The sequence below is a fragment of the Vespula pensylvanica genome, chromosome 3 (genome assembly GCF_014466175.1).
Source record: "Vespula pensylvanica isolate Volc-1 chromosome 3, ASM1446617v1, whole genome shotgun sequence".
Taxonomy (NCBI): Eukaryota; Metazoa; Arthropoda; class Insecta; order Hymenoptera; family Vespidae; genus Vespula; species Vespula pensylvanica.
In genome coordinates this window covers 2,207,665-2,231,615 of record NC_057687.1, presented here as the reverse complement: position 1 = coordinate 2,231,615, position 23,951 = coordinate 2,207,665, and the positions used below count along the sequence as shown (strand labels likewise).

Here is a 23,951-nt window from a genome sequence, read left to right as displayed (position 1 = left end):
TCAATAGAGTTATGGTTTTTAAAAAAAAGTCCAATAAAGTTATTACTAATGAAAGTGCAAAGGGACTTGTAGAGTCATAGTCCGTATCCAGTTATTAAGCTAATCAATTTTTAGATCACGATTTTTAACTTCTAATAAACTAATTCCCGTTCCTTCTACCCATGCTTTCTGCGTTATCATCTATGTGTGTGCCCAGGTGTTGCCCGTTGGGTGAGGAAATGTCAGTATGGATTTAGTTTTAAGTTCTTCCTTATTCGCGGTTGACATTGCGTTGGTGATTGGGCACGATGTACTTTTCACTTGTGTGCTCGTCTTAGATGGTAAAATAGTACATCATTTCGCGATAACTTTTAAATAATTACATACCTTACATACCGAATATATTATTATTAATATCGTTTTGTATAGTGTATTGCCACATTTTATGAAAATATTGAAATACTCGTATATTACTAGTATATTGGTATATTGGTATGTACTAGTATTTTTTGGTTTAGTCATTTACGCGATAATCATTAATCTTGAAAGTCGATTACAGCAATTGGTACATACTCCTTATTAGTTCAGAACCATACGCGCTTGAGCTAGGGTATCGGAGGTGCTCTGGAGCATACTCTCTAGTGTAGGCTTCCTGGCGGTATGTGACATAATCGTAGAGCATTTGTGTTGAAATGATTTTTAAATTTTGCTATTTTCTAAATATAGATTATAGACAGGCAGGTAGCATACATTTTTTTGTGCGATTATGTAGTTAATTTTAAACAGGTAGGACCAGATGGTAAAATTTCCACTCAAGATTGGAAAGTACCATCTCCTGATATTATGCAAAGTTTCAGCAAATTTTAATATCTTCCAACGTGTATGCCTTTTTCCATATTTGAACACTTCGTATCGCGTGATATATCATTATCAAACGGTTCGAAAGTCTTTGCATATCTTTCGAATTGATAAAGACTTTTGAATATATTCGATAATTAAGTATATTAAGTGTATTAACTCTTCGTACTTTCGCGATTTCCTATAATTATTTCTATAATATTTAATTTATTATATGGATATATACATATATAAAGTTGTGTTATAAATTTCATAGTTTTCTAATTTCGATTATTTTTTACACACCGAAGTGGGAAGAGTTAGTATTTTATCGATTGGAAGGAATGTCTGCTGGGACATTCGAGTAAGTGTGCCTGTATTAATGTGCACATTAATGTGTCAATGAATTCTTTGAGTCCATTGATTGTCCGCAGGCTAGGATAATTCGCAGGATATATACTAGTCTTATATTTTAAATTATTTTTATTTTTTAAATATTTATAAAATATGAAATAATTCGTAACCAAGGATATGTAGTAGCCAGATAACATCGAATCGTCGTTCGAATTGTTTTATTTACTGATTTCGATATATTATTACTGCTATTTTATTTGATTCGAAACGAAGATTTACGTAAAAATTTCTACTCTTTGTTGTTGAAAAAAGAGGAAGAATTAATTACTTACATAAGATCAGAGATTCGATGTTAGGTTTTTAAGAACAGGGACGTTTTTATCCTGTGTCATAGACCAGATTACTATGTTGATTTCTTTAATTACACAGTTAAAATAATGAGATGGTGTTTTTTGATGCATAAACTTTTCTTGCAGCGCAGGTAGGGAAAGCCCTTGAAAAGCAACGAAGCAAAGAAGCGACTGTGTGCCGGAGGGCTCCACAATCATCGTCGACATGTGATTACTGACCATTATTAGGATAAGGAGGATTCCGCAAAAGGTCTCACAAAAACTCTTGAAATAATGCCAAGGTGCAAACGGTCTCGTAAAATCCCACAATATAATGCACACACGCAAATGATCTCTCAAAAACTCTTGGGAAGACGCAAAAACTCATCGGACGATGCAAAAATGCAAGTGGTCTCGAAAAAGCTCTTGAAATAACACTAAAATGCAAATGGTTTCGCAGAATCCCACAAAATAATTCAAAAACACAAGTGTCCATTTAAAAACCCATTGAATGACGCAAAAACCCAAGTGTCCTTGCATTCCATTGGATGACATAAAAATGCAAGTGGTCTTGCAAACAACACTCAAGATGATACCAAGATTCAAATGGTCTCGCAAAATCCCTCAAGATAATGCAAACACGCAAAGTAGCCTAGAAAAAACTCTTTGGATGACGTAGAAACGTAAGAAGTCTCGCTACAACGCTCAGAATGACATCAAGATTCAAACGGTCTCGCAAAATCTCTCAAGATAATGCAAAGATATAAGTGGTCTCGCAAAAATTCTCGGAATGACGCAAGAATACAAGTGGTCTCGCAAAAGCCCATCGGAAATATCGCGACATTAAAAATATGATAAACAATCTTAAAGGCTGTGCGAATGGATACTTGGTTAGTCCAATCTATTAAAATTAATCATTACAATTTGATATCTATAGAAACAAAATTCAAAAATATAAAAAAAGTTGCATGGAAAAATTTATATGTGTGCATATAATTAGTTTCCATTCTGATATTTTTTATTTTTGACTTTGTCATGACTCGTTAACAATATCGATTAATAATTATTTATTTGAGAATTGGTTAGTATATTGGAAAGTGCTCTACGTTAGAAAATATATACCAATTATCTGAATTAGCAGGATGACAAAGCTTTGTTACGATCTTTAGCTACACTCGAATCCAAAAAAGTGTTAATTGATTGCGCATAGTAAGCGAGCACTTTGAACACGCATACGCAACGTGTCACTTTGTATATACTATGTGAATATGTATGTGTATGTGTCTGTGTGTTTGTGCGTGTACAGTAATTTCTTAATTTTTATTTATAATTAAAAAGTAGTATACCATATAAAATCTAATAGCCATTAGAAGTTTTATTAATCGATAATATGAAATTAAAGAAGTATTTTCTTAAATATTAATTCAAATACATCTTTCTTATGCACACACTAGCTTATTGTCTCAAATTGCTAGCTTCTCCTATTACAGCGTGAGTTAAAACTATATAAAAAATAACTGTACAAAAATAATTTTAAAATAAAATAATAAATAAACAATATTTCAATCGCAAAATTTTTATAAATGTGTTAAATAAATATTTATTCATTGTTTCTATCAAAAAGAGAGAAATACTTCTTAATATAACAACAGAATGAGAAAGAACTGTAAGATACATTGTTACAATTAAAAAAGTCAAATTTTTTAAATCAGAAACAATAACAATGGAATTGATTCACTAAAACTTTATTATCCGATTCCTGAAAAAGGAAATTAAACAATGATTATAAACTTATCAATAAAAATGATTACAAAATACACAGTATAAAATAAAAATACAATAAAAAAAAGATTGATGGAATCATCCAGCCTTGTACACACGATTCCTGAATAACAAATCTAGATTCTATTAATTGCTTATAAGATTTATATCTCTAGTATATAAAATATAAAAGAAATTACACATTTTTTAAAAATTTAATATCACAAACACATCTATTAATATGAACGACTGTAGATGTATTTCCTTATTTTTACCATTTGTTCAAAGCTTATTAAACTTCTTGAGTGAATTACTACAGTTTCTACATATAAGCATGGTAAAATATTATTTCTTATGTTTGGAATGAATTAGAAAATTTATGCATTATTTTACGTACACAAAACCAGACAATTCATCTATTTCAATGAAAAGAAAACACACCATTCAAATATAAAAATGAAAAGCAGTAGTGGAGTTAGGTGCTTTTTCTCTTTCATCGCAAATTTCAAGGGACATCATTGTATAATACTCACCTTTCATGAAAAATATCAAAAAATGTTAAAAATAGTGTTTAAAGCCAACAATAAATCTAGGCATAATTCTTGATTAATTTTGATAAAAAAAATTTCAAAGGCTCATTTTTAAAGTGAAGATTTAAACAAGAAAATGATTTTATCCAATTTTTTTAAAAAATTGTCGTATGTGATATTTCTTCGATAATAGTTTATGCATAAAAATAATGCTTTTTCAAAAATTCAAGAAAGTCGTATTCTTGTTTAAAAATCTCGTTTAAATTTCTTTTTAAATCTCGTTAAAAATTCATTTTTAAAATGAGACCTTATTTATTAAAATCAGCCAAGAATTACGCCTCGAGTTATTGTAAACCATTATAAAACCGATACGATAAACAGCCTTAACGATATTTAATTTTCTACTATTTTATTAAATACTAATAAAAAATATTAGAATAATTAATTTAAAAATTTTAATAATAAATTATTATTATGCATAGAAGATGGGGGAAAAATTTTATTTATTTAATGCAAAATTTAAACGAAAAAGATCAAGAGAGATTCTTTTCTTTTATTTTGAAAAAATGGAAACTTATAGAAAATGTATTCTAGTATCTATTAGGTTTGTAATTTTTATAAATTATTTATTTTGAAAAGTATATCAATTTTATTACTTATTTAATTGTATGCAATTGCAAATGATTTAAGGAAAAATATGAAAGATGCAATTATAGATGATCCCATAATCTTATTAAATTCAATTGTCTACAATATCAAGAACAAAGTTCCTTTTAATGAAATATTAACTACGGACATATAGAATCTAGAAAAGGAATGTTATGCTTAATTAAAATTTATGAAGTCTTTATAATGTTTCATTAAATTTATATATTTCTATAGAACTCGGATTACGAATTTATAGATATTGATGAATTTCTTTATTATGACGATGATATGAATGAGTTAATAAATGATGAAAAATTATAAAAATATTACTGCACTGACTATGGATTATGAGATATAAAACTATTAAATAAGATTATAAAATTACAGCATCTTTATTTTTTATAAAATTTTTCCAATATATACATTTTATATTTCGCCGTTTTTATCTCACATTCCATGTTACTTTACATTTTATATTTAACACCTTATTATTAACTTTAGAAAGGAAAATGGTATTAGATATTAGACAATAAGATACACTTTTGTACGGTATAAGTGTAAAGAAAAATTATTTTATTTATACGCATTACATGTAATATTGTTACGGTAAATATAAAACGATATATTTTGCAAGTATATATCTATACAGATGCTATTGAAATCATTAATATTAAAATGAATGAAGAATTTTATAATATTCAATGTAGGATTGTAAATCAATATAAAATAAATGACAATTGAAATTTTACATGAAAAGATTGAGTATATTTCAGAAGTTGTAAAAACAAGTAATGTTGTCATGAATAATCTTTTTGAATTTTATTTTCCTAAGTGTACAAGTAAAAATATCAAAATTTTTAAAAGGCAATTTAAAGAAAGAAACAATTGTTGTCGTACATCCAAATATTGGAACAATGTTAACAGACTTACAAATAGGAGTTATAATAAATAATTGATTAAAATCTCTTCCACGATATCTGTCAAATAATGAAGCAGTTTCCTCTTTTTTTTCATTTATAACTATTCAAAGTGATGATAAATACGATAATATTGTATACTATGAAATTAAATGAAATACATCAATATTTTAATATACTTTATTTAAATCATATTTCAATTGTAACAAATGTGTTTCAATTGTACAACTGTGATATACTAATTATGAAGGCATGTATATAAGTATAAAGATATATAATATGTATGTACTTTTTGTATGCATAATATGTATGTACTTTTTGTAACCATACATTAATCATATTTTTGTAAGTAATCAGCAAATTTTGAGACAACCAGGAACTAAATTAAGATTCAAATTATTTTTTTTGTCAGTAGACAGTGTTATCTAATTTAAAACTAAATATTGTTGAATCAAAATAAAAATTAATTATGAAGTTTATATCTAAATCGTCAATCTCATTAGCTAGAAAATATTTTTGACAAATATCATTGGATAGGATTCGCTAGTTGAGAAAGTCATGAGTAAGCGCCATCTTGTGATGCTTCAGAGTACTTGCATAATGTTTTTGGAACAGGGATCGTCATCTCACAAATTTGTGGTTGTGTATTACGATAACAAAGAAGTAGGTGATTTATTAAGCGAATAAATAGAGAATTTATAGAGATTCTGCGGTTCTACGCATGATATGCTTTTAAGGAAAGACATAGAAGATTCTCGAAATAATTGACGCAGTTTTTGTCATTGCATACGGAGACAAAATAATGCGAGGTGCGTATGTATGACGTACGATCAATAAATTACTAAGAAATTCGCATCAAAGTTTATCTTAAAAATGCTTTTCTTTTGCTGTGAGATATTAAATAGAAAAACTCTGAACTTAAATTCGTAACTGTAAGAAAAAGTTGTGAGCATTGTTTCTACTTGAATAGCATTTCAATGTCTATCTATACAATGACAGTAGCCACAAGTTGACATTAATTGGCAGTGCCCATATTCTACGATTCTGTTCTAAAAATTCGAACACCGGGAATAAATAAAATTCATAATACGTTGCGACTTCGTAGTAATTTGAATAAATATTTTTTGCTTAATCATTATATTAATGAATTATGTGTGTATATGTATGTGAGGTAATTACATAAAAAATAAAATATTAAAATCAGACTGTTTATTTTTTAATCTTGTGTAGCAGATGTGCATCTGTTTGACGCGTATTTAAAAGATAGTTATTAGTGCATAAAGAACACCTATGAATATAATATTCTAATTATTTCCTTATAATATTTAAATTAATGAACAAGTTATGATTTTATATATCATAATATTTTTAAAAGATGTATTCAAAAGTATAAATTAAGTTTAATTTAGATATTATAAGATCATTAAAATAGAATACATATAATTATATAATTATATATTGATACAGTAACATTATAATGAATTAGAATCTATATTTGTATATCTTATGTATTTGTATTCTTAGGTAAACAAGTATAAATAAATATGTCTCATGGCTGCAAAAAAGTTACACAACAGGGAAAATGGAAATATAGGAAGAGTACAACAGTGGTTGCAAGATCAATCATTCTATACTTTAAACATATATGAATTTCCTTTGACTTTGCAATTTAAGAAATTGCAGAATCAGCAAGGGAATAAAATTTATGATAAAGATATCCATCGAACATATAAATATTTTTTAAGGTAACTTTTTATTATTTGTTGTAGATATAGAAAAGATAAATGCTTCCAGTAATACAATATTCGTTGATTAACCTTTAATCTATCCATTTATAAAATGTTAATTATATTTTACAGATATTTGCACAATAACTTGGATTTCTTACAAAAGAAATGGCTATCAATATTATTTATTCACGATATTGCTACTAAACCTGCAATAAGAAGTTTTTTTTACTTCAATAATGGATCAAATTTCAGTGAAAGGTTTTTTTTTAAGTAATAGTGGTACATCATTTTTTATTTGAATCTATAAGCTTACATAACAATTTTTATTCTTATAGTTGCTTTTTTATGTATGTCTTTCTCTTTATGAAATAACTTCTTGTTTATAAAACAATAATTATATTTTTGACATAAAAATTTGATTGATATCTTTTTGTCTCTACAGAGTACATAAAATATGGTCACTATCAAGGTGTACAACTGAACAATATCTGAAGGTGGACAAATGCTATGTTGAGATAAATACAAATCCTATGTCATTAGAAATGGCTCATTCTAGTGTAGAAGCTGACTCAGTCAATCATCTTGAAACTATAACTTCAGAAAATTTGGGTGTAGATTTTGAGGAATCACAATTACCAATATATACTTCAACTATTAATACAACGCATTCAGCTCATATTACACAAACAGATCATGAAGACAATGTATCTACTACTGATTTCAAGCATGATAATACTTTGACCACTTATAGTGATGCGTGTCGTACAAAAGATTTAAATAAAATAGCATTAATGGATTATCTTGTAAATGATAGTAGTGCTACAAGCTCTTCTATGAATAGCCAACATGAATATTCATCAGGTTCATCAATAGAAAATGTTAAAAAAGTAATATTACATAATGATGAGATTGCAGAGTATGAAAATGAAGTTCTTGGTGATCCATTTTATGAATCAGATTGTGGAAGCGAAGGAAATGAAACATCAGAAGTTGCTCCAAAAGAAAATGATGAATGTAAAGAGAAAGTATTAGGGAAGTTAGAAGATGAAGAAATGCATGATAATTGTTCCCAAGCAGAAAGTACACGTGCAGAGAACATGCAACACAAATTGACTGATTTCACGAGTTCATCAGTATGCAATAATTCTAATACAAGCAATCATTACTTTATAGATGCATCTTCTCTGAATGATGAAATGGAAATTTTAAATATAAATGTTAAAGAAGATGTACAAACTGGTAGGAACACAGGATCTTATATGTCTGTTTCTGCTGATTTTGCACAGACTTTATCAAGTACTACTGCAGATCAATTCTATAAGTTTACATGTCCATTTAAAGTAACAAATTTACAGAATGAATGTAGTAAAATTGCGGAATTTGAACCGGAAAGGAAAGTAACAAAATACTTTCAACCATTTGCTGACATAGCTAGGATAACGAAAGTTAATTCTACATTAATCAGTAAAGATGATGTGAATAAAGGTACAAACAAAGAGTCATTAGCCGTAGAAATTAAAGAAGCAGATAGCGGTGAAAGTACACATGCTTCACCTTGTCCTGATAATAGCACAAATCTCAATAATTGTCAAGATAAAATAAATGTAAACAGTGATGAGAACTTACTCTTGGATATTACAAATGATGAGTTAGAGAATCCTAAAAAAAGTACTACAAATTTTACTGGAGATACACAGCAACCATTATTAATAAGAAGAAATACATTTGAACTTGATTCAAGTGATAAGCTTTCTGTTTTAAGGCAAGAATATGAACGTAGACAAGGCAATCTTGTTTTTCAAAGTGCCATACCACAATATTCAGGACATCGTGTAGATAGTGATATGATTTCTAGTGTGGCACCAGATTCAACAGCTGTATCTATCAATGATGTATTAAATAATTATACTTCTGATATTCAAGTAGCAACTACAAATATGCAGTATCATACAAGATATTTATCTTTAGACAGTTATGAACATAAAATTGATAAAAAGATATTAGAAAATAATTATCTTCTGCAAAATAGTATTACTAATTCTGATATATTATATCCTGCAATAGATATAACGAATGATAAAGTTGCATCACACAGTTATGCAGATGATGATAATGCGTATAAGTGTAGCAATAGCTTACCAGTTACTGTAGATTGTAATTTAGAAAATGTTAAATCTATAGATGTCATCAGAAAAACTAAAAGAAATGAAACTGCTCCTATTATTTCTGGTGGTGTTAGCACATCAGATTTTACGAAACCCATCGATAGTCCTATCGTACAACGTAAAACAGAATCCACACCTATTGTATCAGGTGGTTCTGTGATTATGGATGATACTAAAGATAGACCATCAAGAATGTCTTCTTCCATGACTGCATGGATTGTAGATATGAGTGATTGTACAAAGGATGAATCAGGATCAAGCGCAAAAGATAACTCTGTAACAAATATGTCACAAAGCTTTTCTACTTCTGAATGTGTTAAAAATTTTGTAAGATCTAACAACCATGAAAAGTATAGCAGTTTAGGTTTTTTTGTCAATTTAAATAATGTAGAATCAAGGGAAGAGGTACCAGTCAAAGAAAATGTGGAAAACAAAAAAGAGTCATATAAAACTGATAAAGCATATTGTGAATTCTATATTGATATATCTAATAAAAATGATTTTCCGAAGAATAAAAAGATTGTAAAAGAGGATACGAATCATAAAAACGTTGAAGAAGGTGATAAGAAGAACATATTCTCTATGTTTATTGATTTAAGTGATCCACAAAAAACAACTGAAAATGCTCAGAAAACAACGCATAAACGAAATTTATCATCATTTACTGATAAACGCATGGAAACGAAAATTGACGAAGTTGTGACAAGTGAAAACTCTAATACTCTTCAAGAGGATCAAAATTTAAATTCAACAAAATCTATAAAAGAAAAACCAAAACGAGGTGTTTTTATGTTTATTGAATCTGATTCTCCTATAGTAAGAAGACGAACGTTGTCCTCTTCACGATCAGTTTTAAAACGTCATTCGTGGAATATCGATAAAACACAAAGTAATAATGGCAATGGACAAGCTGCTAAGGAATTAATAATAAAAAAAGAACACAAACGCGCGCATAGCTTGTCAGTAGATCAAAGGGATTTGAAGAAGATGCAAACAAAGCAAAGTTCTTCTAGTCATTCTCTTAGTGATGCTGCAGGAGGTGAATCCACAAACCATAAGAATTCAAATTTTTTACAAGAATTGGAAAGTAATTCTAATAATAATATGGATACATCCACAGAAGAATGTTTGGCATATGATATAAAGGATACGCCACCAAACTCTCACATAGAAATCATTGATAAGGAACTACGTGCGAGTATCAAACATCAACAATACAAGGAATTAGGTAATGATAGAGAGCAGCAGTTGGAAGATGATCCAAAAATATATGAGGACGAGTATTCAGACATGTCTGGATGGGGGAAGACTTGCACAGAAAGTACTAATGGACAAACACGTAAAAGTGAAACATTTGACATTAGCAGTGGCAGTGGGCCATCTCCAAATAGCGATCATCGTGATTATGAATTATCAGATTTATTAAGCAGGGATGTGGAAACTACAGCTAATAAACATCCAATTATTCCTTCGACTGGCAATAAAATATTAGAAACTCATAAATCTTTAAATGAAACAATTAAGAAAATAGAATGTGAGTTAAAAGGCCCAGAGTATGAAAAATTAGATATAACTTATAACAATCATACATCTATATCAAATACAGATGAAAATCTTGTCAGCCATGATGTAAAGGAGCTAAAATTGAATAAAAAAAAATCAAGTTCTAAATTTGTGAGACTTTCGGACCTAACTGAAACATCAGGACATTCTCATACATCAGAATATTTAATTGGTAAGGAAAATAGAGCTACATACCGTATGAGTAGTAGTATTCCAGAAACATCTTGGATCGAAAGTAAATTAGTTATGTCAAGAACAAATGATTCAGTAAGAACTCTCTCACGTGTATTTTCTTCTGTCATGAGTACTTCACTACCGTCGAAACAAAAGTCACCGCTTGAAGATTTAACTGGAGATGGTGAGGCAGAAGGTATCATTTCTGAGAGTGACATAAGTAGCATGCAAAGCAGCATGGGACGTTCTGGAGCTGGTATGTAAATCATCATATACTAATATATTGATTTTCTAAACCATTATTAAAATATTATTTTATAGAAGGAAGTACAGAAGAAACAGAAACATCAAGTTTGGCTGGAGGGAAACCATATAATCGATTGGGTGAAGATTTATTAAGAATGTTTTTGGAAGAGATTAATCCAGATGTTACAATTGATGTAGCTGGAAGACGAATTAGGGCACATAAGTGTATATTAAGTTCTCGTTGTCAATATTTTGCGGCGATTCTTAGTGGTGGATGGATTGAAAGTGCAGGAAATGTGATATCTTTGCAAGGGTATATTACCACTATAATATTATATATACATGTAATATATCTGAAAAAATTTAATATTACAACTAAAGTTAAGAATATTTTGCAGATATTCTTATAATGCAGTTCATTTTGCACTACGTCATATATATAGCGGAGAAAGCAATATACCAGATTCTATAAGCATTGTCGAATTAGCTACATTAGCTGATATGCTGTGTCTAGAGGGTCTTAAAGAAGTTATAGGTTATACTCTGAAAGTCAAATATTGTCATCTTTTTCATAAAGTAAATATTGCGTTTTATCATGTTCCTAATTTAATATAAATATATATAAATATATATATATATATATATATATATATATATATATATATATATATATATAGTATTAATATGCATAAAATCGTTAGCCTTGCCAAGTATGTGCTGTTGGAGTTTTGGAGTGTATGCCATTAGCTGCAGCTTATGGGCTGGATGAAATATATCGTAAATCTCTAAGATGGATAACAAGACATTTTGTAAGAATATGGCCGTGCAAAGCATTTGCAACCCTTCCAAGAGAATTGATGGAAAAGTGTTATTTACAGCATATAGTACATATGGTATGTGTAAAAGCACAATATTATACATATTTAGTATTTGTATATTTGATAATTATTCTTTTCAATGTAACTAATAGATTTTTATAATGTCGTTACATTTTAATCTTATTATTTCACTGTTTAGTCTACAGATAATGTACTTCAAACTATGATGGATTGTGATAAACTGTTAGCAACTTTACCGAATGTACGCTGGGCAGAACCAGTATACAGAATGGTTTCAAACTTGTTAGAAACATCACTAAAATTTTTAGCAGACAATTTTGCAGCTATATTAAATAATGAAAATTTTCAATCACTTGGTCGTGATTTAACATGGAATATAAGTCGTTTGGAGGATAACTTTTTATCAGCTGCAGAACGTTTGCCACCTGAACAAGCATGTAAAAGTTATTCAAAATTACATAAAATGTTGTCATCCACGCAAACAGATAACTTTCAAACAAAAATGAAATGGGGTCCGTTATTTATTGAGTTTTTAAAGAAAATTCAAGTTCGTGTTGAAAAATGTTTGGTTCGTGAGGCAGCAAGGGCTGCAAGATCGACAACATGGTTAAAAATGGATTTGGAACTTCGCCGTAGAATACAAGAATTAGCATGTCTGGTTATTCTACCACACGAAACATCGAGATGTCAATCAAGGCATTCGAACTTTATAAAGGTACTCGTTATTCGTTTTTAAACTTTATAAAGGTATTCGTTAAAGGAATTAAATTAATTTTATTTTTATTATTAAAGGAATCGAAAACATCGTCTGCTTGCTCAGCAAGTCGCAATTTAGATCTAAAACGTGTGAAAATGGCTATATCGGAACATAACGATAAAACAATGAAGCAAATGTCAACGACGCAAACGCGAAAAGTTTTAAATAAACCTAAAAGCGATCCCGTTGAACGAAAAATGCAAGAGGATAATAAACCAAGCACCAGTGATGCACCAAGTCGACCTAAGTCATGGCCCAATAAAATAGAGGTAAATATCTACATTTTTAATGTTATATTATTGTTATATTTAATGTTATATTATTTATTAATTATATGAATAAAATTTTGTAGGTAAAATCTAGATATTTAGAACCAAGAACCAAATTTGTACCTAAAGAAAATGTGTCAGTAAGTCAAGATAAAGTGATAATACAACGACGAAAAATTACAATTTCATCGTCAGACTCATCGCGTACATCTAGTCCTGCGACAAAACGAGTGACAGAGAAGAAGCCTATAGCAAGAGTAAAGCTGCCTGTAAAAAAAGACGTGAAAGCTCTTTCGTCTGATAGTTTGACAGAATCGAACATGACCAGACCAAACAAGAAGAAAAATGTGATCAGTAAAAGTTGTGGTATTACTCGTCCCGAATCACCATCCTTTAAACAGAAAAGCACAGAAATTGGATTGTCTGTAGATTCATTAGCAGAATCTAAGAACAAGGCATCGATTGTAAAGAAAAATGTTAACAAAATGGATACGTCAATATCTACGGATAGTCTTATGACAGAAATAACTGCAAATCCTAAATCTAATACGTTGCAGAAATTATCACCAACATTAGGAAAAAGTATAAACAAAACACAAATTTATGATAAAACGAAGAAAAATATATTGCCAATTCAACAGAAGAATCCAATGACAGTAACACGTAGGCCACCAAGATCATTAGAGAATTCAACCGCGGCCAGTAGAAGTAGAGCAGCAGCTATAAGTGCTTATCACGGTTCACCTAATCTACGTAGGAATCTTTTAGATGCTGCAAAGACACCGGATATTTCAAGTAAATCAGTAAATAATGTTGCTTGTAGGATATCAAATGCACGACAAGCTTTACAATCGACCACTATGGTTAATTCTAACGTGAAAAGAGAAAAGAAAGATAATAGCGCTAATCAACAAGGATCGGATAACTCTAGCAGAAAATCTTCCCCTAAATCTGGCACTAACAGACTAAATAAGCCGGCCCTTACTAATAAAAAATCATCTTCCAAGGTCAACGATGAAAAGATCAAAACAAAGTGCCATACCGAAGAGACTCCCAAACAACTTACAGTGGGTTCTAGATCAGGCACGTTTCTTAAAGATGAACCTACAATACTTAAAAAAACGGACATTAAGTCATCTCAGATAAGTACTTAAATGTGCGTATGAAATGTAATCTTTTTCAAGATACATACCTATTAATGAACACGCATAGAAAGTCATATAACGCAACTACGAACGTGATAAATTAAATGAATCATGCTCGATATAAGATAGATGATAATTTAAATCATATTATGGCACAATATAAATGCACACTGGAAATATGTACATGCATATGCTCGCATGCACATATATGAACGTTCTTATAGCATGTGATTTTGTTACAATATCAAATATCGCTACATACAGTCAGACGTTATACTACACACACACACACGTGTGGGATATATATACGTCCATGTATATTTTAATCGCATTCCTTTTTGACATAAGTTTATCATTGAAAATTATACTATTCATTATTTATAATTTATTTGTATTATATATATATATATGTATGTATGTATGTATGTATGTATGTATGTATGTATGGATGGATGGATGGATGGATGGATGGATGGATGGATGGATGGATGGATGAATGGATGGATGGATGGATGTATGTATGTATGTATGTATGTATGTATGTATGTATGTATAGTATAATTTGTCTTTATTAGGACTGCATACATAACATCTTGTTGTTAGAGGTGCAGTCGAATTTTTATGATAAAATATATCTTAGGTTAATTAAAAAGTAAAGAATGAAAAAGATTGTGAATTTAAAAAATATTTTTTTCAGAGATAATTCATCAATTAATTAATCTTTTTTTTTATAATGGACTATAGTGCTGATAATAAGCAGATCTTATAGTTTTATAATAAATTTGAATATTTCGAATTTTTTTTTTTTTAAGCATCTACTATATAAACAAATATCTTTAAAGATCGGATGAAGCTTGATAAAAAATCATGTATTACTTCACATAGATATGTATTTTAAATGTTTGCAACTACATTTTCTGTCTATATCGAAAATACATATAATATGGTCACTTATAATATATTTTTAGATAGTTGCAAAGATTCCCTTTTCAAATAGAGCCATATGTTTATCTTTTATTTTTTCTAGCCTATTTATTATTTCTACAATACATCTGTAATAAAATAAATTATGATCGAATTTTACTTACTAGATATTGCCATAGTATATATGTATATTTATTTCATTGATATACATTTTTGACCTGTATAATATTTAGAATACAAGGAATACATTTATTATATATAACAGTAAGAAAATGTCATATATGTAAACAAATTTTTTTTTACTATTTTTAAGTTTCATATTAATTTCTTCGACTGATGAAGATATACTATAGCGAAGTAAAAAAATATACGTTTTGATTTAATATTATATGTGATATTTTGAGATCTAAGTTATGTTTTAAAACATATATCGATTATTTTCTTATACACTAAACGATCAGAATGGAAAAAATATATAAAAATTGTAATTCTGTTCTGATCATTTAGAGATCTATTTAAGAAAATTATTACTTCTGTTTTATTATAGATTTAAGTTTATTCAAATTAAAAATAGCCTAGATTGATATATTGGAGAATAATTTAATTTTTATTTTCATTGACATCTACAAAACATAAATTTCTTGCTTTGCCTTAATATACTGTACGTTAATATATTTATTTATTAAATTCTAATCTATATTTTGCAATGTACATTTTTATGCAATGTTTATATCTAGTCATTTGTATATTAATTACTTTTATGTAATGTTAATAAACATTTAAAAGTGTTAAAATATTTCAGTTAACTTAAAATTACCTAACTTAAAACTTAGAAACATATAAATTAGAAAAATCATTTTAATATATAAAAATATATTTAAAATATGTTACTTATAATATAAAACTATAATACAAATTAGAATACAAAACTTCATTATACTTTATGATACTTCAGAATACATAGTAGTTAACAAACTATACATCTAATAATGTTCCTCTTGGTCTTGTCCGTTTAATATTTGTTTCAGTTGGTGGCATAGCTTTTCTTTTATTCATTCCCTTTCTTTCAAGTTGCTTTTCTATGATTCGTGCATTATTTGCATATGAATCAGCAACTTCTCTCTAAAAATAAAACTTGATTTAGAAATTTCTATTATATTTGCAAAAATATATCAAGTATTAGCTTATTAAACTTACAGCTTCGATTTCATCTTCTTCTTCATCTATCGTAGATACAGTTACTGAACTAAATTTGCCCATATTCTTGGTATGTTTCGTTACCATTATTTTTTTAGGTTTTTCAATTGCTACTTGATTATATATATCAGTCATTGGACCTTCACCAGAACTTTTTATCACAGCACCTTTTACAATAAATACAATATTCACGCTAAGGTCATGTTTATAATATAGAAAAAGACCACATCTGTAAAAATGTAATTTTTATAGCAATTGTAGAAAAACACTTTATATACGTTAATTATAATAATAATCAAAATGGCACACACTTTTTACATTTTTGTCGATATTGTTTTTCTATTCCTTCTGGACGTTTCAAATAAACAATTTCATCTTGTTCGCAAGTCATTTTATGAGCATGCTTGCTACCATCAATGACCCGTGCTCCATCTCTTTTTCTTAGTGGTAATTTTTCAATAGCACAATCTGTAATATAATAATTGTTTTCTAATTGTTCCTTTTAGAGAGATATATATTAACAAAATTCTATAATAATCTAACCTAAAATCAATGTCATTTGACCACATAAACAATAATAAATATGTAATGGTTTTTCTTCGCCATATTCTTCTTGATCTTTGGTATCAGAACATATAATACTTCTTGAAACTACCTTTGGCATTTTGTCTCACATTAGGTCTTTTATCAAAAATATAATTTCAGATAACCTTTAAAACTTTACAGCAATATAAATAACGATATTTATTTTTATACTGTATATATTACTATATACGAAAATTTTTTATTGAAGAAGAAATCACAGTTATTTCGAGGTTATACTATTATACTGTTATATTGAATTTATACTACCATATTCGAATTATATTGCTATCAATTGTTATACTAAAGAGTATAACAATTATGAGATATTTTTAGAGCTAGAAATTATATGGGATAAGATAAAGAATATGCAATTGATGTCGTATCAACTTTATAATGCGAACAAACAAATCAATGACGAACCTTCTACTAATTTTAGTTCTTTTTAAAATTGTCATTGCAATTTATTTTTTGTTAATTGGCAATACATAGAATGAAATTGATAAATACAAAATTTTTGTTCAGATTATCTATAATTTGTTTCTATTGTTTGTAAATTTTGTGCAATAAATTTAAGCAATGCTGTATAAATTAAACGTACTTTATAGATTATATAAATTTTAACGTAAAGAATACTACGTTATCGATATAGGTTCGTTCTCGTCGGTAATAATCTTCAGCATTTATTCTCATGATCTATTAATTTCAGCTATAAGTCATTGACGTAGCAAGGGATGGTAATAATGTAATAAAATATCATTCGACGATAAGTAGGGTTTGATATAAATGTTAACAAACAAAGAAGTAATTTGATCATTAGATTATGGCGGTAATTATTTAAAAAAGAACAAGTCAATGCGAAAACGTCAAAATTAATTAAGGTGATTGACTAAGGTTTATTAACATTAATTTAATATTATGTAATCATCTATTTCGTCGTTTTAGGCTTAAACTTGAATACTTTACGTTTACTTTTCTAGGTCAAGATGTGATATCAAATCGATCACAGAGAAAGAAGAGAAAGAAACGAAATTGTTAATAGGGTTAGAAAGATAAAACGAAGATAACATCAGTATGTAAACAATATTTTATTATTGTATATTTAATCTTTTGTATTACATCAATGAGAAATAATTATTAATTTTGTTTACGAAATAAGAATACATAATTTGATACGTAAAGTAAGGTAAACATAAACATATATACATACATTCATACGTACGTACTCGTAACTATATGAGATTAAATGTAAATACGGGAGATTATAGAGACTTGGTCGTAAGAGTCTGATCGATCAAGTAGAGATATTATACTGGTATGGTTTTGTGTCCTTGAAAGTGTGAAATAAAATATTCGTGAACTGCGGATATTCAACTAGTGAAAAGAATTTGACGTTATATAAACCTCAAAGAACTCTTAGAATTTTTTTTATTATTTCTTTTATATAAATGTTAAGTATAAATATAAATGTGTGTGTGTGTGTGTGTGTGTGTGTGTGTACTTACATATATATGTCTTTCTAATATCATTATTACGAGCAATGAGTGTAATAAAACGCATGTACTTACTTCATAGTAAAACATCTTCGTGCGAAATATTATCGTATTTATAAAGGATACACTCGATGTGTGTGTATGTGTGTACACTTAAAAGCAGTTATTTCCAAGCTCTCAAAATTCTTTTTGACTGGAAAAGCGACTAGAAAGTCGAATAATTGAAGATGTATTAATAGGTAAAAAGCAAATATCTTTACGAATGCAATTGAGTGACGGCATCTTAATACATCACAATGATCGACAAAATGACGTCACGCCAACTTTTGGATCAATGAATTCGTAATCGTGATAGGATGCCATTGAATGCGTTACATAGAATATCTTTAGATCGATTAAGTACACATACGTACTAACTATGCATCAAGATTTAAACAATGAATTTATTTTTTTCTTCTTTCTTCAAATAACAAACAATTATTCTTGACATATTGCAAAAATAAATCGGTAAGATGTATTTGCATAGTCAAGAGTCGTTGTAAAAAAAGAAGAAAAAGTGTGTGCGAGAGAGAGAGAGAGAGAGAGAGAGAGGGAGAGAGAGAGAGAGAGAGAGAGAGAGAGAGAGAGAGAGAGAGAGATCGAACATAGGAAAGTCCTTGACATGGCGGACTGTGCATATCGAATTTTATTCTCTCATGGTATTTACGTCTATACGTTTACGTCATAATATAACACCGAGACGACCTTATTGTTAGGGATACGCATCACCGATCAAACGAAGTTTTTATTCTTTCTCGTATTTTTATCGCTTTTCAACGTCGACGAAGAAAGTCATTAAAAGTAGCATATAAGTGTAGCTAATGTTTAAGGAAATATTTCTGAATCGAAAATATAATACATAAATAAAAAATAAAAATAATCGAATAATTAAAAAATAAGCGTATAAAAATATTATGGGAAGAATAGATATGAAATCAGATGAGAGAGTAATTCGAAAATAACCGCCTTACGCGCCATATTGTAATACCAATCAGTTTGAGTTGGCAACACTGGGAACAATAGCAGTGAATAGGGGGTCGTGATGCGCGGCGGTGGATGCGCAGTTATATCAGGCGCGTGTGTTACTTCCGACAGGAGCCGTTCGTCGCGACGCAGGACGAGTTCTCTTCGAGAGTCTTCACTTCTCTTCGTTATAAAAGGCTACGCCGGTGGTACGTACGGTAACCTTGTTCGCGCGTGCTCGTTCGTTCGCCCGTCCATCGTCCTCGTCGTTAATTCTTTTTTTTTTAATCCCCCTTGTTTCTCATTCTAATGCCATACCTTTTTTGAATGTATCGCGAGTGTATCGCAATCTCAATATAATCCATTCGTGATTATCATTATATCATTATCGTCGTCGTCGTCGTCGTCGTCGTCATTATCATCATCATCATCATCATCATCATCATCATCATCATAATTAACATCATCATTATCATCATCATCATCATCATCATCATCATCATCATCATCATCATCATCATCGTCGTCGTCGTCGTCGTCGTCGTCGTCGTCGTCGTCGTCGTCGTTGTTATCATTGGTTATTGTCATCGGTCGTGGTTGGTGTGCGTGGTACAGACGACGGGGTACGCAGGAGGAGAAACAGAAGGAGGAGGAAGAAGAGAAGGAATAGGAAGAGGAGGCGGAGGAGGAGGTAGAAGTGGTGGAGGAAGGGGTAAGGAAGAGGAAGAGGAAGAGAAAAAGAAGGAGGAGGTGGAGGAGGAGGAGAAGGAACAGGAGCAGAAGAGGAGAAGAAAGATTTACCAAAGAAGTAGGGAGAAAGGAGAAAGGACGAGGTGTAACTTTTCTTTTCATTTTTATTTTGTTCTTTTTCCTTTTTCTTTTTTCTTTTTACGCTATGTCACAAGCTAGGGATCACACATGCATGCAAGAAAGTGACAGTCTCACCCGTCGACGGTAACACATGTACGTGTGAAAGACACAAGCGTATTATTCTATTGATACTTACTTTATTTATTTCGATATCTAATTTAATGTGTATGCCAATAAAACGCGAAATCGAATCATCTTGAAAGACATATTTTTTTCGTTTTGAAAAGAAGAAGAAACATTCTATACGTCTCGAGATGTAAACTATCGAGAGAGAGAGAGAGAGAGAGAGAGAGAGAGAGAGAGAGAGAGAGAGAGAGAGAGAGAGAGAGAGAGAGAGAGAGAGAGAGAGAGAGAGACAAGGGTATGGCCATTCAAAATCATGTTCGCCGACATTTCCACCCGTTTGACCGGCTGGCTATCTCTCGAGTCTTCTTGCAACAGGTAATGTTCTAGAACCGTATACATTTCATTACGTTATATTTATATTAATTTTCTATTATTCTTATAATCGAATAGCGATTAAATAAAATCGAAACATATTCATCTTTATCTTTACTTTTCTTTTTTTACTTTTTCTATTTCTTTTTCATTTTTCACTTCACGCGTTAGATCGACATCTCGTAAATTTCTATAGTTTAAAATTATTATCGTTTTTTTAGTTGAAAATATAACACGATCATATACGATTAAAATGATCATATGGATTTTCGACGGTTTCTTTCTACTAGTCGATATTATTTGCTGGCCAATGGGGTTACTAACCTGAAAACATTGCTTTTCGTGAGGTATTCGTAGTGAGCTTAGAAAGAGCTCGCGTAATACACACGTATCCCTTCTTCCTCTTTATCAAGCATCGACCCGATTAATCCCTTCATGCATAATCGTCGTTATACTTTAGCTATTTAAGAGCGATTTTTATGAAAATTGTAGTAGGTGGTTTACAAAGACTGTCAATTATATCGCTTGGAGTAAATAAGTTTTTTATTCTCTCTCTCTCTCTCTCTCTCTCTCTCTCTCTCTCTCTCTCTCTCTCTCTCTCTCTCTCTCTATCTATCTATCTATCTATCTATCTATCTATCTATCTATCTATCTATCTATCTATCTATCTATCTATCTATCTATCTATCTATCTATCTATCTATCTATCTATCTATCCATCTATTTATCTATCTACCTATCTGTCTATTTATCTCTTTCTTGTATCTTTCCAATTATATGAATATCGGCCTGATAATGTCCAGATCTTCCATGAAATCAAACGAAATTAATCATCCGAACAATTTCTTTTGGAGAAATATTAACGAGATTAATAAATCGAGAGATTTATCATCCTTTACTTTTCGTTTATCATTTATTTTTGAGATGGGAGATTTTTGATAATCTGCGTCGTATCATAGATGAACGTGTACGTTCAATACATATATTTGCAATTAAAAGGACGATTTATCGTTCTTCCGATTATACGAAAACACGAAGGTTGTAATTAGTCGCAATAGGGTGTGCCTTATCTGTCTGTCTCATTCACCCTCATTCACCTCTCTATTTCCTTATCCTGAGGGATGAAACTACGAGATACAAAGACGTATCTCCGCATCGTTCTTTTTGTTTATTTTTTCTATCGGTTTTCTCGCGATCAACCGGTCCGTATATTTTCCTCCTCACCTTCCGGTGTTCCTTCGATGAATATGTAGAGATGTTTCTAGATAGTAACGATATACAGGCTGTTTCAGAACATGTGGAAACATAATTTTGGGGCGCTAGAATAAGTAAATATAAAGTTAGTTTATACAAACGTATGCCCGACATATGACCTTGTTTCCCTGATAGCTATTTATTTACAACCATTTTTGTATTATATTTATTGCTTACTCGTTTTTTACAATAATTCTTCTAAGTGACCACATAGGACTCTACCTTCTAAACATCTACGCAAAACGTCGTCTTATCATTAATATTTTTACTCGTTCGAAGTTGTCTGATATTGTATGAATTTACTTGGGAACTTCGCTGATAATACATTGTCGGAGTATCTGAATGTTATCTCTACTCCTGCTGTATTGTAAACTAAATTGTTTTGAGTGACCCCATAGATAAAAAAATCTATCGGATTTCAGTCCGAAAAGTGAGGTAGCCAATTGATTGGATGTCATCTACGAGCTGATTTTCATTTATTTATTTTAAGAACATTTTTGATAATTCCCTTAAATGAGGAGGTGTATCAAAAAAATAGGCTGTATTTTCGGAAACGAGATCCAATATACCGGGTTGGTATATTTGTATGAACTTTTTTCTTTCTCTTTATTTTTTATTATTATTATAATAATTTTTTTTATTTTATTTTAATGTACTGAATACGGCAATGGAAATTATGCGCACATGTTCTGAAACATCCAGTATAAAAGTAGTAGAAACGTGAGACAAGCCTGACGCGACGACGGCGTCGTCGGCCTTTTTGACGTCGTGTCTACGTATGCGTATGTAAATGGACGCGCGCATGTTATCCATGTATATAGGTAAAACGTCAGCTTAAAGTAAAATCGATTAATGCTGTTTTCCTCTTTGTTTGCGCGACTTCGGTCCTTTTATCTTTTACCAGGGTGAAATAACAAAAAGTGTTATTCCACGCGATCGATCGATCGTGGATCGATGAATTTTTATTGTATGCGAATGTGTCATTTATAAAACACCGAATATAAGCTCACTGCGAAGATATTAAACGATTTTTTTTTCTTTCTCTCCCTCGTTTTTTCTTTTTAATATAGCCTTTAATTCTATTCGACTCGCTGAGATATTAATCGAAGTTTTTTTTTTTCTTGTTTTAATACCAACGAGCTACGTCTGTGATTTCTTTTACTTACTTTTATTCGTTTCCGCATGTTTGAAATATTGAGATTTTTTTTAAGTATTAAAAATACTGGGAGTAACGATTTCTCTTTTTTTTTTCAATTATCATTTGACTCGTAATGTCAATTTTACAATATGTACGCGATATATGCATCACGATGTTGGTTATTTTTTAATATTATTAATAAAATCTCAACAATATTTATGTGAATCGATACAAAATAGATCATCTCGTAGACATATGTTTCGTTATAGCAGTTTATATAAAGCTTTTCTACGAAGAGGAAGAAAGATGCATATGTATACAATAAAAAGTTCTTTCCTCCTCCTCCCAGAAAAAGTATATCCGGCATCCACATTGTTGTATATACGTTCTTGTGTGAACACCTAAATACATTTATATATGTTTGATGGCAACGCGATCACCCGAAGAGATTCATTTTTCATACTGGATTTACATTCTATGGCCTTTTCTTTTCTCAATTGCGAAAACAAAATTCACATTTTTCCTGAAAGATTTTGGTATTATTATCCATTCTAATGTTAACAAGAATTTTGAATTTTTACAAATACGCTTTGCAAATATATTTAGAATTTTCGGGAAAAGTTTCGACGATTTTACAACGTAATAAAAATCATGTTTTTTCGATTTTATATCGAATTAATAAAAAAAGAAGAATATAACTAGATTATAATTTAGGAGGAAAACATCTGGAGAAATTATTTGCAAATCGGCCATCGCGATTACGTCAATATTATCTTGAATAATCTTGAAATACATGGATCGCGTCGTCGA

The 23,951-nt window shown here is 29.9% G+C and overlaps 2 protein-coding genes across 7 annotated transcripts; one reads left to right on the top strand and one right to left on the bottom strand.

The window, feature by feature from the left end:
• Window positions 1–5,730: 5,730 nt before the first annotated feature.
• On the top strand, window positions 5,731–14,652 carry LOC122627629. Of its 6 annotated transcripts, XM_043808905.1 has the most exons (11): window positions 5,731–6,164; window positions 6,880–7,100; window positions 7,215–7,355; window positions 7,528–11,243; window positions 11,309–11,546; window positions 11,632–11,809; window positions 11,935–12,126; window positions 12,251–12,787; window positions 12,865–13,098; window positions 13,182–13,851; window positions 13,922–14,125. In XM_043808905.1, exons 2-11 carry the CDS (start codon window positions 6,907–6,909, stop codon window positions 13,975–13,977), a joined length of 6,156 nt encoding a protein of 2,051 aa, XP_043664840.1. In that variant the 5' UTR covers window positions 5,731–6,164; window positions 6,880–6,906; the 3' UTR covers window positions 13,978–14,125. The 6 variants fall into 6 exon arrangements, with proteins under 6 accessions (XP_043664840.1, XP_043664837.1, XP_043664835.1 ...); XM_043808902.1 differs by having other exon boundaries at window positions 5,734–6,018; window positions 13,182–14,652; XM_043808900.1 differs by having other exon boundaries at window positions 5,734–6,164; window positions 13,182–14,652.
• A 1,101-nt stretch (window positions 14,653–15,753) lies between these two features.
• On the bottom strand, window positions 15,754–17,460 carry LOC122627777 (STING ER exit protein). The gene is made up of 4 exons (XM_043809270.1): window positions 16,908–17,460; window positions 16,676–16,832; window positions 16,365–16,593; window positions 15,754–16,289 (listed from the first exon to the last, which is right to left on the bottom strand). Exons 1-4 carry the CDS (start codon window positions 17,026–17,028, stop codon window positions 16,143–16,145), a joined length of 654 nt encoding a protein of 217 aa, XP_043665205.1. The 5' UTR covers window positions 17,029–17,460; the 3' UTR covers window positions 15,754–16,142.
• Window positions 17,461–23,951: the final 6,491 nt, after the last annotated feature.

Bases quoted from the DNA above. Each gene is read 5' to 3' on its own strand.
- LOC122627629 (XM_043808902.1), top strand. From the start codon at position 6,907: ATGGCTGCAAAAAAGTTACACAACAGGGAAAATGGAAATATAGGAAGA. The intron at 7,356-7,527 runs GTAATAGTGGTA...TTGTCTCTACAG, and splicing joins AGTGAAAGGTTTTTTTTTAA to AGTACATAAAATATGGTCAC. The intron at 12,788-12,864 runs GTACTCGTTATT...TTATTATTAAAG, and splicing joins GGCATTCGAACTTTATAAAG to GAATCGAAAACATCGTCTGC.
- LOC122627777 (XM_043809270.1), bottom strand. From the start codon at position 17,028: ATGCCAAAGGTAGTTTCAAGAAGTATTATATGTTCTGATACCAAAGAT. The intron at 16,594-16,675 runs GTGTGTGCCATT...ACATTTTTACAG, and splicing joins TATCGACAAAAATGTAAAAA to ATGTGGTCTTTTTCTATATT. The intron at 16,290-16,364 runs GTAAGTTTAATA...TTTTATTTTTAG, and splicing joins AAGAAGATGAAATCGAAGCT to AGAGAAGTTGCTGATTCATA.